Source organism: Prionailurus bengalensis, chromosome F2 (assembly GCF_016509475.1).
Source record: "Prionailurus bengalensis isolate Pbe53 chromosome F2, Fcat_Pben_1.1_paternal_pri, whole genome shotgun sequence".
NCBI classification, from domain to species: Eukaryota; Metazoa; Chordata; class Mammalia; order Carnivora; family Felidae; genus Prionailurus; species Prionailurus bengalensis.
In genome coordinates, this window is record NC_057353.1 from 19,824,059 (window position 1) to 19,837,314 (window position 13,256).

Here is a 13,256-nt window from a genome sequence, read left to right on the forward strand (position 1 = left end):
AAGATTCTTAAGAGTCTCAGGTTGTCTATCCCTAAAGTGAAGAAAATTAATCTCAGGCTTGTAAGAATCCAGTGATATCATATATGTAAAGTCCTAGATGAACTATAAGGCAATGTGTGAATATTGGGTGCTATTACTGTTCCAGGCCATCTTACCTGCTGTTTTCATTCCTATGAAGCCAACAGAGAATTAAAATGGGCTGGAATCCCAGACATTTGGCAATACTTCTTCACTTTGTGAACAGAGCAACCAGCAGGGACTAATTAAGGCAGTGTGGACATATGTGTTTGCATTTCTTCTGTGTTCCTGAATTAATATGAGACTGAGTATGAATCCCCACCACCCTCTCAGCTAGCATTACACCCCCAAGCACATTATGTACAGATTTACGTATGATACACTGCACACACACACACACACACACACACGTGCAAATCTCAACTTCTATCTGAAAAGACTTTGGCTCAACAAAGACCACACATCAGTGATGCTCAATTCTACCTGCACCCTAGAATCACCTGGGCAGCTTTTGAAAATATCGACTTATAGCCTCCCCCTAGACCAATCAGATTAACATGTCTAGAGGTGATGCCAAGGCATCTGTATTTGTTAACAAAGTTAAGAACCAGAGGTCTAGAGTCTGAGAATATGAAAGTTGGAAAGAGTCTTAGAAATCTTCCAGTTGAATGAGATCCTTTTCCTAATAAGGAAATTTAGGTCCGGAAAACTTCAGCTACAAACCCGAAGTCAGACCTGCGACTCTGTACTTCACGTTCAATCCTTTCTTCCCCAGAGCATGCTGCCTCTACAAAAATGTAACAGAGTAGATATTCTCTTGAAATTGTATGTGGCACTTGCCTGGCTGAAGCCGCGGGTTTGGGACCCACTCACAGCATCTAGGGAAGTGGTTCCCAAGCAGGACTGCATACTAGAATCACTTAGGCAGCTTTACAAAAGCTGATGTTCAAGCTTCACTCCAGACGAAGTAAAACAGACCTCTGGGGATGAGACCCAGACATCAGTGATTTTTTTTCAAGTGCCTGAGTGATTCCTATGAATAGCCAGGGTTGAGAATCACTCACGTCAGGTAAGCGTTACTGGTTTTTGCTTCTTCTAAGGTACAGTGATTGACTCCTTAAATAGGAGTTACATAAAAGAGAAAATCCCTGGGCATTCAATTTTGAACTGCACATCATAGATTCTGTCATTTGGAAAAAAACAGCTTTTTTTCTTTTTTTTTTTTTTTGATAAAGCATATTTCATATCCTTTGTGAGTTGTTAAACTCCAGCGACTTTGCAATTTTGTTTGCCTCTCTACTATTGTATCAGTATGAAATCAAAGATTTGTTTAAAATTATGAAAGAACCCCAGATAAAGCAAGCTGATACTGTTTGAGAAATCAGACTGTAGCTGGTTGAATGTACTGGTTTAACTCCAGGATCTGTGTTTTCATCCCCAAAATTATCCCTCTGGCCATAGAGCCCTCGACCCTCTGTGACCAGCTGCAGAGCAGGAATAAAAGGCATTTACCAGTAAGATCTGGTTCGTTTGCCAGAAACTGACAGCCTGTTTCCAGAAACTCACTGAGCCCTGGTTAAAATCTCAGCTCATAGACACCTCCCCCTGGCGCTCCTGATTCCAGAGGGACAGGCCAGAAGGACCAAGCCCCAGTGCCACCCTCTGGCTGAACATTTATGTGCTCAGGGCTCGTTATGGACGGCCCAACCTCTAAACCTGGCCACCTCCCCTCTTCAACCTGCACTGAAGGACGTGTCTGAATTGTGTGCTAGATGGTTTGGCTTTGGTGCAGTTTTCAAAATACAAACCACAGGCTTAAATGTCAAACCATATTTAATGATGTTCCAAACAAGTCAGAAAAAGACAAACATAAGGACATTTTACTTATAACCTACCTAATGTGTCCACACCCAATTTAATGTATGCTCTTGTTCCCCACTGCTCCGTAACGCGGCCTCGCTCTGGTCAGGAGCCCCTCCTCCCCGTCTCTTAAACATAACATTCTCGTCTGCCTTCCCCAATGCCATTTCCTCAGTTGAGCCTCACCAGAAGCCTCACGTTCTGCCCAAACCATTCTTTTTTCGCTAGGGTCCTACTCAACTGGGATTGCATCCTGACTCCACGCTTGCTTTGTCACTTAACCTAACTCTGCCTTAGTTTCTTCATCTCGAAAACGGACGTAATACTAGTAAAGATTATATGGGGAGGTTACTATAAAGATTATATGAGTTAAGTGTAGTAAGCATTTGAACCGGTACCTGGCACATAACAAGCACTCAATAAACACTAGCTATCACTTGTTGGCCAAGGTCAGTTTACCAACTTTACTTTCCCCAAGCTGCAAGAACAATATTTCCTCCAACATATCATTACGGACTTCAGCAAACGATCATCCAGATTAGAATCTAAAGAAGGAAACTTCTTCTGCCTCTCTTTCCTTTCCACTTTCCCTCCTTCACCCCCTGTCAGCTCATCTCAAAGAAAACAGGAGGAAACTCCTCAGCACGAGTAACTCTAGTTCATATTTGTGAGAAAATCGGACAGTGGCTTCAGCTAAGTGATAACTTCAACAAGGATGTTTATATGGTGTTTTTATATTCCCGGTGTTGAGACAAAAATTCTAAACACACGTCCACATGCAGGTAACTGTTTTTCATGATGTTGGTACTGGCCTAAAGGATAATCAGGTTATCTGAAAATTACTGTATGGTTGTTACATTTCAGAGAACACGATTTGACCTGCATTATGACCAAATCCACATAATAAGACATATAATAATGGGGAACTAATCCGTGTGTGTGTGTGTTTGTGTGCGTGTGTATGTGTGTGAAGTTTTCATTGCAGTGTACCTTCGAAAAAGTTGTAGCCAAAATTTTTATTTCTTACTCATGAAAATGGGCATAAATGGGCATAAATAAGAATATAGAACATTCTTGACCAGTCTGAGAAATATATGCCGTTGGAAATGTAGAAAGTATCATGATTATCTAGTAGTTACATCAGGAAAAGGAAGTAAGCAGAGTTCTGTCTTCATCTCATATTATGCTAGGCATTTACACAAAACATTTTATACCTGAAGATTATACTATAGTAGAGATCTCAGGCTCATTTTAAATATAAGGAGACGAAAGCTCAGATGGGAAAGTAACTTGACCAAAGTCACCCAGCTGGAAGTGTGACAAGTCTGAGTTCAAACCAAGATCTGTGTGATTCAAAGCCACAGTCTCCCCACTAAATAATAATTACTGTATTATATATAATTTACAAGCAGGAAACATGAACTTGCCCAAGGATTGGCTAACCATTGTTAAAGGTCAATTATAATGGTATTGCTCTGGATTTATATGGCGCATCTTTTTTTGAGAACTCCAAAAACAATTTATTCTCATGACATATCCTTGAGGCCAGGAGGAGCAAGTATTATTTTGCCGGATGTGGAATCTGGAAGAACAAAGAGATTCTGTAATTTGCTCACGGCCATAGAGTTAGCAGCGAAAGAAAATTAAAATCGGGGTCTCCCCTTCCCTAACCCAATACTTATCTCCATTGAAAATGTCTACCTTCCATTCAGTTTGCCTAAGACCAAATTCTTTAAGTAATAAACTTACGTGGCGGGGGCGGGGGTGGGTTGGGAACTAATAATAATAGTAACAACAACACCAACTGCCTTTGTTGTGTGCCTACCATGTACTGAGTTCTCGCTGCGCGTGAGTGAGTTCTAATGCTCATGGAGCTTACAGTGTGTAGCTGACTTGCTCAAGGACACATAAGCAATGTGATAACGCTGATATTCAAATCCAGACTTTTCTGGCCTGAAAGTCCAGACTTTTGCCACTGCGTCGCATCAATATGGGTACAAAATGCCATTCCCAAGTCCCAGGTGGAATATAGGTGATCTTCACTACTACAGAATCCTAGTCCAGTGAACGAATTATGGTAGTGCTTTAGGTTGTCGTAACGATTAAGTGGATAATTTATATATAAAGTGTTCTAGACAAGTACCCGGCAGCAAGTAAGAGTTCCCTAATGATGACAATGATGGTGACAAAGACAGTGTTGAAGGGAATTGTTTGAATGGCATTTTAGCATATTTCTCATTAGATTTGATTCCACCAAACTAGCTACCCCACACCTGAATCCTTATGCCAAATAGCCAGTCTTCTCTTCATTATGTGTTATTTATATATAAGTATATATAATCAATCAAAATATACTAAGACATAATTACTAAACAAAGTGATTTGATGCTGAGCTAACTTCAGGGAATAACTCAGGAGTATTAAGACATGGTCCCTGCCTTTAATTCCAAATTCCAGTGTGGCTGGAAAGGGTAAAATGAAATCAGAATAACCTACAAAATTATTTACATGGTTTTATCTAGCCCCTCATCAGCAGAACGTCTGCAGAAATAGTTGTGTGATGAATGTATGTTAAATGATTGGCACAGACGGAGCCAGAGAGGCAAGAGAAATGTTGAAACGAGGTCCGACAAAGTGGGAAAGGAATTTACAGAAGGGGTGAGTGGTCAGGGAAGGTGGAGACCATCGGCTTTGGCAGTTAACTGATTTACTGATAAACTTCAAGAGAGTAGACAAAAGGGAGACAGTTTGATGTCTGTATGTCTGCACGGGCGGGTCTTTCACAAAGCTCGTTTCTGAAGCTGACTCCGTGTCCCGTTAGCAGATGCCTCCCTGAGTTCGTGCTTCCTTCTGATTCCGGAAGCTCTTCTGCACTGTGAAACCGTCTCCTCATTGTTTTGAGCGTTTAAGTGACTGGTGGTGTGAGTTTCAGAGCAATTCTCTGAAAGTTCTCTTCCCTCGCCTCCCTCTATAAACTCTCAATGATGACCATGGTGGTGGCGGTTATTCAAGGATTTATTGCTCAGCTGTAAAAATTATCATGATATCGAACACTAAAATGACTGTGGCAAATATGTGGTGATTACATTTCATTAAAATTGCTAGTAGGCTTGCCACTAAGAAGAGTTTGAAAGCCTCTAGCTAATTACTCCATCTGATAGGGTCTATGGCTTGTTCAAAGGGTTCATGGTATAGAAAAGCGTTGGCATTTTTCACTGTGGCCCTTGTTTTATACAAGAATGTGTGTAGGTGGATGTATACCTTTAGTATATGTGGGTACGTGTGTGCATGTGAGTACAGAAGCATACATACATACATATATGCATATATGCATACATACATACATATATGCATATATGCATACATATATGTGTGCATATTTGATTCGTGTGATATGTCACCAGTGCCCAGGATGGTACCAGACCTCAGGTTTGGTTAAATTCATGTCTCAGGAAAGAAACACCCCTTCCCTTCACCTCTGATCCATGGGACATTAGCAAGGAATTTGGCTAATGGGAAAATGCCGGTTAGATTCCAAATAGACCAAATCACTAAAAATTCTGCCTACACTTTCTGTTCTGTACACTCAGCTCTTCAAGGCCAAGAAAAAGGCGGAATTTTTTTTTTTTAGTGCGTTATGGTTACAAAACTAAGGAAGGTTTTCACAGCAGTTACGTGTTTTAAAAATTAGTATGTGTACCAAAATTGGTATAAATTCGAACCACAAAAGACACAAGACCAGACAAGAATAAAGACAACCATGTTTTCCTGTCTGGGAGAAAACAGAGTATTTCTTAAGCTTCTACTAGGCTGTAGAACACTGGCCTCTTCTTTTGCTACCCTTGGAATTAAGTAGTAAACTCTTAGTTTTTGAATGCTGGAGTTAGAGGTTACCCAGATAGATGGATAAGTCTGAAACCATTTGCATTTAGGACAAATACAGATCTAGACTGACACTCTAGTATCACTGATCACCAAACTTTCTGGAGCTATAAAAGGTTATCATTGATTTTGCTGACACTTCTCACCAGCAAAAACTCCACAGGGCATATCATTATTCCTTAAGGGAATTGTATACCTGTTTCTGAGAACTTTTCTCAAGAACTTCACGACACCTCCTCAAGCTCACTGGATGTGTCTGGAAGTGCCACACACCCAGGCTTGAAAATCACTGGTCTCCACCTTGAATGGCAGAACAGGCACACACAGCTTTCCGCTAAGCATTTGCAAAGACGAAATTCTATCACTTGTCAACTACCTATGGAGAGAAAGTAAGGAAAACTGATTACTCTTACAGAGAATGCATAGTCCTGCCAGTGTAGACAAGCTGGAAGTGTACCTCTGTTCAACTAGAGTCGTTTTCTGACCTGATTGCATCAGTGCATTTCTAGACACAGCTTCCTTTGCATATCCACGCCCAAAAATGCATATATCCTTCCCAAAGACTCCTCCGTCCGAGCTACTTAGACCTCTTTTGCCCCTGCCAGGGATTCCAGCTGCAAAGAGGTCCAAGAACCAGTCGCAAATTGAAAGCGGTTGTTCTTAACCCCAACTGCACATTAGAATCACCAGGGGAGCTTTTGAAACTCCCAAAGCCCAGCCATGTGTGAGAACCACTGACCTGACATAAGTCCTGTGTGCCTGATCAAGTTGACTTCACTTTTTTTCTTCAGTTAAATTATCTCTAACTTAGTTAGTCCTTGACTGTGCTTGTTTGTGTCACCTTTTCATGGCTTTGTAAATAGAGTTGCCCTGTCCCTTGAGCCTGCTTCTCTGGATGGAGATGATGGACATTCAGGATATGCTGGTCAAGCCACAAAAGAAGACTGTAACCTGACGTGGCTTGAAATCACCGAATTCTGTAGCACCGAGTGTATGGGGGCTAAAGCAAAATCACAGAACAAGCCCTATGGCCCCGGAATTTGGGGACTATCGGGGTAGAAGTGCAAAGGCAGCACCGATAATTCAACGCTTATTGAGGGCACATGGCTCCATTAAGAAAAAACAAAGCATGACTCTGTACATTGGTCCATTGTGAATGGTCACACTCCATTTGGTTTTTGGGGTAGGGTTTTTGTTTGTTTGTTTTGTTTTCTGTTTGTAATATAATTTCTTGTTAAATTGGCTAACATACAGGGTGTAAAGTGTGCTCTTGGTTTTTGGAGTAGATTCCCGTGGTTCATCACTTACATACAACACCCAGTGCTCGTCCCAACAAGTGCCCTCCTCAATGTCCATCACCCGCTTTCCCCTCTCCCCCACCCCCCCCGACCCCCTCAGTTTCTTCTCTGTATTTAAGAGTCTCCTATGGTTTGCCTCCCTCCCTCTCTCTTTGTAACTATTTTTTCCCCTTCCCCTCCCCCATGGGTTTCTGTTAAGTTTCTCAAGATCCACATATGACTGAAAACATACGATATCTGTCCTTCTCTGACTGACTTATTTCACTTAGCATCACACCCTCCAGTTCCATCCATGTTGCTGCAAATGACAGGATCTCATTCTTTCTCATTGCCAAGTAGTACTCCATTGTATATATAAACCACATCTTCTTTATCCATTCATCAGTTGATGGACACTTAGGCTCTTTCCATCATTTGGCTATTGTTGAAAGTGCTGCTATAAACATTGGGGTACGTGTGCCCCTATGCATCAGCACTCCTGTATCTCTTGGGTAAATTCCTGGCAGTGCTATTGCTGGGTCATAGGGTAGATCTATTCTTAATTTTTTGAGGAACCTCCACACTGTTTTCCAGAGCGGCTGCCCCGGTTTGCATCCCCACCAACAGTGCAAGAGGGTTCCCGTTTCTCCACATCCTCGCCAACACCTGTTGTTTCCTAATTTGTTCACTTTAGCCACTCTGACCGGTGTGAGGTGGTATCTCAGTGGGTCGCACTCCATTTTGTACACGAGCATCCTTTGTCTGCTGGCCAAGCCATCTGGGACCCTTGACTAAATTTTACCTTGCATGAGATCACCTTGAAATTAAAATGCAACCCAAAGTATGGTTACAGGTACACAAGGGGGGTATGGTGAGATCATTACATGTGGCTCAGGAAAGAGCATCTTTTATTTAATAATTCTTTATTTATTTTAATATGTACTTGAAATATGTAACTGGCACACCAAATACATAATTTTACAGGGGCTGTTGCTTTGGCCACTGCTTAGAAATGTGTCCATTTAGAGAAAAGTGTCAATAATTGTACACAGGGGATACTCATAGATGGAAGGGAAAAAAAAGACAAAAGTTTGATAACACTGCATGACAGCGTGTTGTCACAACTGTGGTCAACTTCAGACCAAGGTCAGCATACTTCCCAAATTACCATTTTAGAGAGGAGGCCAGGGGAAAAGAGAAAGTAAAAGGAAGGGTATTAGGCCTTTAGGTAACATACGGAGGATCCCATGAAAGGCCCCGAGGAGAAGTGCTATTACTTCAGGCAGACTGAAGTTCAAGAAGCCTGGGCAGCAGGTGGGAGGGACAGGGAGACCCAGGGCCGCGTCCCATTGATCTAGAAGTAAGCCTGCCGTGTCTGCGGCAGGCTTGATAGAAGGCTCAAAGGAGAAAACCCAGTGCCAGCCCCCCCCCCCCCCCCCGTGCCTGTCTCTTGGGAAGGTGCGCGTTGTCTCTTCAGGGTTGCGGGGTCCGGAGGAGGATAAGAAGAGGCCCAGAGAACCCCTGACACGTTTGCTAACGTCCCGGCCCTGTGAGAGCTGGCCCGCGCTGCAGCAGACTCCCATTAAACTCCTCTCCGGCTCCCTCACGTGCCACTCTTCCCTGGCCCGAGTCAGAAATTCAGGGGCTTGAGAACAAAGCAGCCAGGTTTGTTTTTCCAGAGGAAGAGGGGTCTGGTGAAAACAGCCGTGACAGCTGTGCTCTGTGGCTGGGTGAATTCAGGGCTTTTTACGTGTCTCACTCAAGACTGTTTAGTCTGGATCCTGAGCATTTATGTATCAATTTTGGGCTCTAGTGTCGCTGAGGTAGTTCTGATTTCCAATGATTCCGGTGTCATCTGTCTTTGCCTCCTGTGAGAGAAATAACCGAGAGAACCGGGGGTAGGCTCGTTGCAGGGGCAGTTAAAAGCTTGCCTTCCTTCGTTGGCTCTGCTTATCGGGGTTGCCCCGGCTTCCGGAACCCGATGCAGCGGTCCTTGATACGAAGCACCTGGAGCAGGAGGGGTAAACCGCTCTCACGTTGGCTTTTGCAGAAGTGGCAGTGCATTGAGGACACATCTGGCAAGCTCCGAATTCACAAGTGTAAAGGATCCAGTGACCTGCTCACCGTGCGGCAGAGCACGCGGAACCTCTACTCTCGCGGCTTCCACGACAAGGAATGCAGCTGCGGAGAGCCTGGCTATCGCACCGGCAGAAGCCAGAGGAAGAGCCAAAGGCAGTTCCTGAGAAACCAGGGGACTCCGAGTAAGCAACACGCAGTGACGTCTCAGTGGCAGGCCAAGGCTTTGCAAGTGGACATTAGAGAGAAAAGGCCATTCCTTCCACATTTTAGATATTATCAATGCATGGCATTGGGGCGAAAGCAAATAATGGTCCTGTTCCAAATACGAGAGCTAATTTGGTATGTGCACACTTTAACTTAAGCAAAGAACGAAAATATATTCAGTAAACACACCAGACAAAACGTAACACGCACAGGAAAGAGCTATACAGGGTAAAAGGTGGGGCTTGGGGCGGAGGGTAGAGTTTAAGTCAGGTGTATTTTACATTAATGCTAATATCCTGATTAGTCTGCTTTGAGCTACTTTAAAAAAAAAAAGGAGAAAATAAAAAGTCAAGGTTTCATTGCTTATGCATTTAACTAGCAAGAAAAGCATACAAGCGTTTTTTAGGCACATCTGTTTTAGGACAGTTTTTGTTTAATTCCTCTTGTTGGCTGGAATGGTCAAACAGTCAAATTCAGTATGAAAAGCACTGCTTGCCATCTTCTTTATAAAAACCCTATCAGGCAGCTATAAGATTCCTAGGATTGTACAGATGTGAAAACCCAGTCGGGCACCTTCTGTAAAAGAATGAGAGTCTAGTGCCATCTAGTGGCTGAATGTGAGAAGTGACTCATCTGTGGCAATTTCTATACGGGTTTGGAAATCAGTAAGATACATCAAGTTCAATTCCGTGTTGTAAATTAGATAGTTGTTTTTTTTTTTAAGTAGGGTGTACGCCCAATGTAGAGCTTGAACCCACAACCCCAAGATCAAGAGTTGCATGCTCTACTGACTGAGCCAGGCCCGTGTCCCCCATATTGTAAATTCGGAAATCAAATCAATCACTAGAACAATAGACGCTCTTAGCACTGGCTTTTTTTTTTTTTTTTTAACATTTATTTATTATTGAGAGACAGAGAGACAGACCATGAGCCGGGCAAGGGCAGAGAGAGGAGGAGACACAGAATCTGAAGCAGGCTCCAGGCTCTGAGCTGTCAGCACAGAGCCCGACGCCGGGCTCGACCTCACAAACCCCGAGATCATACCTGAACTGAAGTCAGACGCTTAACCAACTGAGCCACCCAGGCGCCCCAGCATTGGCTTTTTTATCCTGGAGTCCACAGATGGACTTCTGTGTAAAACTTTCAATAACTTTCTGAGTATAACTTTCAATAAATTCTTAAAGGAATCCAAAGGCTGAGAATGATTGATTTGGGAGATTTTTTTTTTTCCTCCCTGAGAGAAAATGCCAGGTTTAATAGTTCACACAAATATACCAAATGGAAAGCCGACAAATGACAAAGATTCCCCACAGCCTCCCTTAACGGAAGCTGATTGCCAGTGTTGGGCTAGGAGGTAGGGACAGCCTCCTCTCTCCCAGGAGGCTCAATGTCACTCCACAGCAGTGACCCGTAAACCCTCCTGTTGTTCTCATTGAGCACAAACTGGAGTTGTCTGGGGCCACCCTTTCAAACCACATGGAAGCTCACGTATTCGAGGACAGGAGGTGTTCCTGACCACCCTCCGTGGCCTGCTGATTGTTACAGAGACGTTTCCTCCTCTGGAAACTGCCATCACAGCGAGATCCTGTGGTGAGCACTATTCTGATTCTGCAGCCTGTGTGCCCCCCCTTCTTCCTATTTTAGCATCAGGCTGGAGAGAGAAAGGCCACGTGAGTAGGCGCCCTCAGATCCCAAGTGCATCTCGTAAGGAGGGGCAAAGGTTTGCTGGTGAAAGCTCTTGTCTAACACACCATGAGCAGTGGATTACAGTGACCAGAAAACACGCTGGCCTCTCCTGGCCTTGCCCTCCATCTGCCAGGTATCACTAGTCAGCTGGCTGATAAAAACATTTGCAACACTTAATTTTTCTTAGAGCATTCCTCTTTCATTTGCACAAATATAAGGTGTCGAGAGCATTTACCCTTTGGCACAAGCAGCCCAATGTGATGGGAGGACTGTAGCCTTTAGAACCTGGGAGACTAGAGTCCTGGTTCCCACAGCTGTGGGCTACGTAACCTCGCACTTGCGAGGTAGCATTCAGAGCTTCAGTGTTCCCTCCTGGAGAAGCGTAGCACCAGATCTACGAGTCTGTTCGGACAATCTAATATGTTTTCTTAATGTAAGGATGTATTATAATAATACAGGCCTTCCAAGATTGTGGGTTAGAGATAAGTATGAGGTGGGTGATACATAGCAAAAGCTCAATAAATGACAGTATCATTATTAATACCGTAATTGGGAGTATAGTTTTATCCAAACAAACTGCCTTAGCAGTTCGCGTTGAAAACGCAGCGTGCAAGTTCACAGCCTGCCGTACGTGGAAAGGAGCTTAGAAGGCGCCCAGACCTCCCCCCTGCCTGGAGGGATGAAGGGCCGAGGCCCAGAGGCACGTGCCCTCCACCGCACTGCCGGGCAGGGGCAGTGCCAGAGCCGGACGAGAGCCCACGGCTCCGGACGTGGATTCCAGGGGGCTGCCCACAGCACCCCGCTGCCCCTCAACGGTGCAGTACATACTGCCTGCCCCTTCCCAGCATGCCCCCTGAGCCAGGTGGTGGTTCTCCCCCCTCCTCAACTACACCTGGATGTCCGTATTAACACATCTTCCCTTATTTCCAGAGTACAAGCCCAGATTTGTCCACACTCGGCAAACACGTTCCTTGTCCGTCGAATTTGAAGGCGAAATATATGACATAAACCTGGAAGAAGAAGAGCTGCAAGTGCTGAGACCAAGAAACATCGCCAAGCGCCATGACGAAGGCCCCCGGGGGCCTGGAGGCCACCAGGCTGCGGGCGACGGGGACACGATGCTGGCAGACAGAGGCAATGCCCTGGGCTTGCCCACCACCGTCCGAGTGACCCACAAGTAGGAAGGCTCAGTTCTCGAGGGCTGAGTTCACAGTTGTCACCTTATCTTATCAGTGTCTTCCTTCTTTACGGAAAGTGATACCACTTGGGTCTGGAGGCTGGCCTGTGTGACAACCAGGGTTTAAAGAAGCCACGGGGAGTCCAAACAGTCGTGCATTTGGACACATGCTTTGGGCTCCGTTTCGCATTAAGGCTGATCAGCCGGAGTGGTTCTGTCACATCTTAACTTAGCAGGCATGGAGTTCTGCCCTTGAACGGTTACCTTTGTGGGAGTCTGGGTAACAGATGGAAGCCATTACTGGCACTGGTAGAGGCTCTGGGTGCTGCACCGTTACTGAGGCTCAGAACAGTGGTGCGCTCACAGCCTCAGGAACGAAACCCAGCCCACGGGAGGGCCGTGGGGCCTGGAGAACGGTCGTAAGACGCAGGAACACCTCACAAACCCGTGCAGAACCCAGAGAGCACGGAGGGCCTCGGGAGCCGTGGAAACAGGGAAGGGAGCTGATAATCTCACAGCTCTAATGGACCACCTTGGTTCTCCATTTCCTTCCAAGATCCAGGTCATGTCTTGATAGAGAAAAATTTTCTTTCTGAATGTATTAGCAGGGTCTTTTTTTCTCTCTCTCATTATATCACTTTGGGGAGGCATGCTGTCATGAGCTCTGTCAGGATCTTTATCTTTGGGTCTGGTCTTCCGGTGCCCGTACAGTTGACCTTGAACACGGTGGGGGTTGGGGACACAGACCCTCCCCCCCGTACACACAGTTGAAAATCCACCTATAACTTTTGACTCCCCAGAAACTTAACTACTAATGGCCTACTGCTGACCAGAAGTGTTAGTGATAATATAAACAGCTGATGAACACATATTTTATATGTATCATATACGGTATTCTTACAATAAAGTAAGTTAGAGAAGAGAATGTTTTTAAGAAAATCACAAGGAAGAGACGATGTTTACAGTACTGTACTGTGTTTATCCAAAAAAAAAAAAAAATCTGCACGTAAGTGAGCCTGTGTAGTTCTAATGCGTGTTCTTCCAGGGTCAACTATAGTTGTTATAGTTACACA

General features: G+C 44.5%; 1 protein-coding gene across 6 annotated transcripts in view; it reads left to right on the forward strand.

The window, feature by feature from the left end:
* The window catches only part of SULF1 (sulfatase 1), a 178,788-nt gene that overhangs the window by 139,853 nt on the left and 25,679 nt on the right, over positions 1 to 13,256 (forward strand). For all 6 annotated transcript variants that reach the window (XM_043601166.1, XM_043601167.1, XM_043601168.1 and 3 more), the window contains 2 exons: positions 9,088 to 9,298; positions 11,937 to 12,183. In XM_043601166.1, coding sequence (XP_043457101.1) covers positions 9,088 to 9,298; positions 11,937 to 12,183 — 458 coding nt within the window. The remainder of the gene's footprint in view (positions 1 to 9,087; positions 9,299 to 11,936; positions 12,184 to 13,256) is intronic.